Source organism: Montipora capricornis, chromosome 5 (assembly GCF_036669925.1).
Source record: "Montipora capricornis isolate CH-2021 chromosome 5, ASM3666992v2, whole genome shotgun sequence".
NCBI classification, from domain to species: domain Eukaryota; kingdom Metazoa; phylum Cnidaria; class Anthozoa; order Scleractinia; family Acroporidae; genus Montipora; species Montipora capricornis.
In genome coordinates this window covers 1,116,453-1,122,500 of record NC_090887.1, presented here as the reverse complement: position 1 = coordinate 1,122,500, position 6,048 = coordinate 1,116,453, and the positions used below count along the sequence as shown (strand labels likewise).

At 43.7% G+C, this 6,048-nt stretch overlaps 2 protein-coding genes across 5 annotated transcripts in view; both read right to left on the bottom strand.

The window, feature by feature from the left end:
- The window catches only part of LOC138049015 (uncharacterized), a 21,581-nt gene extending 21,558 nt beyond the window's left edge, over positions 1-23 (bottom strand). Inside the window, exon 1 of the mRNA XM_068895128.1 lies at positions 1-23. This exon is cut by the window's left edge and continues 112 nt beyond it. Coding sequence (XP_068751229.1) covers position 1 — 1 coding nt within the window. The 5' untranslated portion in view covers positions 2-23.
- A 3,083-nt stretch (positions 24-3,106) lies between these two features.
- The window catches only part of LOC138049013 (uncharacterized), a 29,603-nt gene continuing 26,661 nt past the window's right edge, over positions 3,107-6,048 (bottom strand). For all 4 annotated transcript variants that reach the window (XM_068895124.1, XM_068895126.1, XM_068895127.1 and 1 more), the window contains exon 7: positions 3,107-5,456. In XM_068895124.1, the coding sequence (XP_068751225.1) occupies positions 5,276-5,456 (181 nt within the window). In that variant the 3' untranslated portion in view covers positions 3,107-5,275. The remainder of the gene's footprint in view (positions 5,457-6,048) is intronic.

Here is a 6,048-nt window from a genome sequence, read left to right as displayed (position 1 = left end):
TCTTAAGTGATAATATTCATTGGCCCCTCAACATACCAGTGGTGCCCCCTGTAAGGTCCCCATGTGGATTTCGTGACCAAACTTCCCGCTATTAAAAACGCCGACGAAACAGTTTCAAAAGTGGAGGCTTGAAAACGCACCTGACTTTATAGCATTTATAGTTGAAAAAGAAGACTTTTAAAGGTGGGTAGAACGTTTAAACCATCTGTTTACTTTATTCTAGAGCGTGTTAGTGTGGATAGATAAAAACGTGACTGGGGATTTACTTCGTTTTTTCCGAGCGCCGAGATGGAACATAACGGTGTTGATTGCGCCACTTAATTAATCCTCGCATTGCTTGTTTGGCGGAGTTCCAAAAAGTTGCGAATGAATTGGCTATAAATCACAAGGCACGTAAAACGAATGTCGTTCTCCATTGGATTGAGGCCTTTCTCGGATGGGGGAGGGGTAAGGGAGGGGTATTTGATGGAAAGGGATCTTTACGTAAGGGTTTTCGTTACTTTTTCTTTCCACAAATACGATCCAATCAGATCAAGACAAAATCGTAAAAGGCCAAAAACAACAGATGTCGTATGACATCTTTCAAGATGGAAGCTGATTTCCGTTTCCTAGTAACGCTTCACTGGACACCAACGCATGCGCAAAGCAGACAAAATGCACTTCATCGGTGGATACCAAGTGTCTAAGGCTGGTTTCACTAGCGACGGAGTCGGAGTCGTAAGAGCGCTTATGACCCAGTGAAAATCAAAGATCGGAGTCGTAAGCGGAGTCATAAGCTCGACGGAATCGGAGTCGGAAGAATCAGAATATTCCCATTTTCTTCCGACTCCGCTTATGACTCTGTCGCTTATGGTCCAGTGAAAACTAGATTGTCGGAATCGGAAGCAGAAGCGGAAGAACCAACCAATCACAATGCCTGGGATCGAGCATTGTGATTGGTTTATTCTTCCGCTTCTGCTTCCGACTCCGACAATCTAGTTTTCGCTGGACCATAAGCAACGGAGTCCTAAGCGGAATCGGTGTTCTGCTTCCGATTCCGACAGTTTGATTTTCATGATCGTATAGCTCTGCGCTTCTGATTGCGACTCCGACTCCGTCGCTAGAAAAAACCACCCTTTAATTAAAGGCCCATTTACATTACAGAAAAAACTGGGTTCCGACCTCTTAAGTAGATGTTTTTATGAAACGGCTCAGGACCCACTTTTTTTTTTTGGGGGGGGGGTAGGGAGGGGGGGCAATAGGCGGCTATAGCCCCAAAACCCAAAAACCATTTTTTTGCGGGTCAAGAGCGCTGCGTGAACGTGTCTCCGCTCAAACTCAAATAAAAATCTGGTCCGGATTCCGAAAATCGGCAGTATCAACAGAGTGCAAGGAACGGGGCCTTAAAGCCAGTGTTATGATAAGCCGAACCAAATTGTAGGCTGCACAAACAGTAAAAAAAAAAATTGGTCCAAGCCACTTTTTAATCGGTCCGGGCCCAGTTTTTTCTGTAGTGTGAATCTATGGCCTTTTAGCCGCGCGTTTGCCCTTACTTTGCTGTCGATCGCTCGAAATTCAAGTGTGGAGTTCCTTGTGTGTTTTGCCCTTTTTTCTCCCTTAGCGGGAAAGTTATATAAGGTCACGGAGAGTTCATGTCGTTGTGAAGGGGAAATGAAGAGGACTTTTAGATGAAGACGCAACAAAATGAAAATTTTCCATTTGTTGCATCCCGTTTCCATTTTTTAAAATAGTCTCCGCGTTTCAATTTTAACTAAATATACATTTCTTTCATTCATTAGTCCTTTCACTAGCCTCCCTTCACGCGTTCCTCCCCCACGAGCGTCGCTTGTGGGGGAGGAACGCGTGACGAATCCCTAAAAGAGTATCCCGGCACGGGAACGAACCAGCCCAACAAATTGACCCGCTCCCAACTGTGTGGCTTCATCGCTCAGTTGGTCATGGGTTCAAATTCCGTTGAGGCCACCTAAATTTTTCAGGTGTCTATATAAGGGACAATTGTTCAAATTGTCCACATAAGTCCTGGGATCACCTCTATCTTTCGATAGAGTTGGTATCCTTAATTACCAATATTGAGCCATAGCACTGTACTGTGTACCACAAGTCGTTTTTGTCTGGTTTTTACTAGCGACGCAAGCATAAACAAAAGCGGGATGCACAGTGGTTAGAGCACTCGCCTCCCACCAATGTGGCCCGGGTTCGATTCCCAGACTCGGCGTCATATGTGGGTTGAGTTTATGGGTCTGCACCGAGAGGTTTTCTCCGGGTACCGGTTTCCCCTCTCCTCAAAAACCAACATTTGACTTAATTTGCGTTAATTGTTAATTTCAGTTTCCCAATTCACCTTTATCACTCGGCGGCCATTTTGGAATCCGTGGGGAACAAAGGCTTTGTCTTTGCATTGTCTTTGCCCGTCCAGCCTCACACTGAATGAGAGGTTCGACGGGCAAAATCTTAAGTTTGGACATTGAGTGATATGGGCCAATTAGTGCTCCAGAGCTAGAACGAATAGACACTTAATTGAAGTTCCTTTCCTTTTCAAGCAACATACAGCGCAAACTCAGTAGCGTCTTGACTTCTGGCACCTTTTGTTCAAGACACTAATTAACAATTCAGTCCCACGATCGAAAGGCTCGTTCTTTCAGCTAGTACAATAGCGTTCATTCAGAACCTCTTGCGCTGATAATCTTCATTCTCAATACATGTCAGACTGGCATTTCTTTAACTTGTGAAGAGAATTTGCAAACCGATCAGTCCCAGGAGTCAAGGGTTAATTACATAACTTACATTGCGCCTGCGTGTTGCTGGCATTCTCGTCTCAGAGGCTGCGATTCCTTCGGTCAGCAGCAAGAATAACGACCTCTGGCTGGTTCCAAAATACGCGCAGTCTCTGTGGGGTCTATTTTCATAACCAATGACAGCTACTACTTGTTTCAAAATTCTGAGATTGCGCAGACATGCCGGAAGTACGTGTTCGCAGACTTCCTGGTTCGGAACCAGCCAGAGGTCGCCATTCTTGGTGCTCACCGAAAGATTCGCGGCATCTCGGCACGAGAATGCGTTGTAGCGAAAAGCAGGTCTACATCAAGAAAAACAAAGGACGCAGCAGTCAAGATACTACAAGTTTTAATGGCTTTGCCATCCAGAGATGTAATGTCGTGGACACATCCCCGATTAACAGAACCGAACAAACATGGTCTCAACACCGTGACTGCGATGGTGGACCGAGAAAACAATTTTACAAACACACATCGAAAGTCAAAAAACCAGGAATAGTCTAATCAACTTGAGAAAGACAAGGTTGATTGTTCGTGAGTGAGAAATAGGCAAAAACGCCATTCGCTAATACTATGGGGGTCCCATCAAAATGTACCTTCTGTTAACTTATACGGAGCACATATTTACAGATCAGGATATTCTATGTTAAATGGTTACTTCATTCATTTTCGTGACCTGAATGTTTAAGAGGTAATAGTATAAGGAGAAATTCAATGCTGATCACTTGGGTTTACGGGAAGTTACGAATAATTTAAATTAGCCAAGAACAACAAGAAACCCCAAGGGTAAGCACGTTTGTAAAGTTTGAGTGTTTGCTTAAAAAGAAGAGTTCCTATTAGCCTCCTATGGTCAAATACAAAATAATTGCCAGCTAACCAGAGCTTCTGCACTACCAAAGTGGCGACATCACTGATTGTTAAGACTAGTACCTCGCCCTCTGTTTCTAAGATCAGGCTTCGTGTCTTTAACTGCATACAAACATGCTACCTGGGAACGTCCGTGGTAAGTCTATGCAAAACACCAATCCGATAAACTTCTACTACGTAACAAAAATACAATAATCTCCAAAATTATTTTTGTTTTTCTATGATAAACACAACATCGTCGTGGTCTAGTACAAACCACTATTCTAGACAGTACCTATAAATAGTTTCATTCCGATAAACAATTTTCTTTCAAATTGCAGACTACGAATTAAATAATTCAACAGTTCGCTTTATCTTGATCAAACCTTATTTACTGATAGATATACTACATTCTCTTTAGAGTTTTCTAAAGAAGGCTCATTTTAATCAAGAAAATGTTCTTGATATTACACTAAACTACATACAATTGAATTTCAAGTTGCTATAAGCCAAACACACCTAATTATCACTTTTCCCTTTAACTTACCGTCAACTTTTTTTATGAAATATTAACCGCGTCCAGAAACTGGTACACCTATATGATGGCAATCAAGAACTGGAACCGAGATACTGTATCCGATATCAGTCAGGGTCGATTTTCAATCGAGTTGCTGCCCATTGATTAGAAAAAGTAGCACGAGATTTGTTACCCAATGGCAGGGAGCGCTTTCCATTTAAAATAAATCTGGTCTGAAAATCCGGAAATCCCCACGGTAATTTCCAGCGACACAAACCTAACCCAAGTTCCCGCGCTTACGCATAAGCTTCACGCCAATCACATGAGCTTGTTGCTCGATTGTGGGTGTGAGTCAATGGAAACAACATTTTGGTCAAATAGAAAACGACAATTCAGTCGGACGGAATAACCTTCAATAGGGAGCTTAAGCACGCGCGTTTTTGAGACACGGACGGCAACCGGAAGTGAGCCGTTTTCCCTTTTAACTTGTCTTCATTCAACCACATTTATATTGCTAAGTATCTTTTCTCCATTAGAGATGATTCGTATAAAAATCAGGGAGACACCATCGTCCTAGCACTTGAAATGTTCTCTTCCGGTTGGCGTCCGCGTCGTCTTAAAAACGCGCGTGCTTAAGCTCCCTAAAGATTGTGCCAATACTCCGGTCGGAATGAACCGAAATTGACCTTTTCGCTTGACTTCCGACCGAAATGTCCAGAAATTTTCGCTGAATGGAAAGCGCCCTTTGCATAGCAATGCAAAACCACAAGAACTATCAAGACCACTACCTACTTTCGTCACTCAATTGAACCTCGCTCAACCAAAGCACTAGTTAAACTACTGCCGACATATTTGTGGAAACAGCTCTATTCTATCTCTGTCCATTTCAAACAAATAGTAGATGTTAACGAATCAAAACCATTCTGCGTTGCATATGTTTTTCCTACGTATTTCAAGCAACTGGAAAAACAATCAGAAGGGCCATGTTTTGCCATGGAGGGTTTACCAAATCACACTTTATCCGCTAACTGTCGTTGAATGATAGAAGAAGAAATTTTGAATACTTTTGGATGACTTGATCCTCCCGGGAGGGGGACACGCGAGTAGGGTGAACACGGGTAGGAAGGTCCCGTCAGACTCAGACCGGGTTCTTTATGATCCTTCCCATACGGTAATCGTACACCTGCCGGCAAAAGAAAACAAGGCTAGGATCGGTGCGGGGATGAGGGACTGATCCGGGTTTAGTGCTCTCCCCAGGGGGCACTGGAGACATGGGGGCTTCCCTGAATTCCCTGAAGAGTCTGTTGAGAGCCCGGAATCTGAAAATGCAAAGAACAAAAAAAAAACGGTGAGAACGATGCTTAAGTTTTTACAACGTCCGGCTGTTAGTGTGGCCCATGCAAGTGTTCCCAAAGATCTCCTTTCGTTCTTCACCGAAAACAACGTGTCGGCACTTCGGAAGTTTGCGCAGCCGCAGTGAAGGTCCATTTAAAAAAAATCACTGGCAACCAATATTCAATGAAGGTTTTCGGATAGGTAAAGGTAAAGGTACACGTTATTTAACGTCGGAAGTTCCTTTACTCACTAGAGAGTACTCTCCCAGGAAGCCGACGGTGCGCTCATTTTACCCCCCTCTTTCCATCAGTGCTCCGTTTTAAGGGTATTTAAAGCTACTTAGGCGACACTGAAAGGAAAGTCGAAACAAGGATGTCAGATCCAGGGATCGAACTCGGGACCTTATGCACCAAGGCCGCGCACTAACCGACTGTGCAACCCTTGCTCCTTGCAAGGATTGCGCTGAAAAGTCCCCCTATCTTCAGAAATGCACGTAATTAGGGGGTATTTACGGTACATGAGACCGGGACGAACTCTGACCGGCATGAGTTCGTATCACCCTCCATACATTTCTTC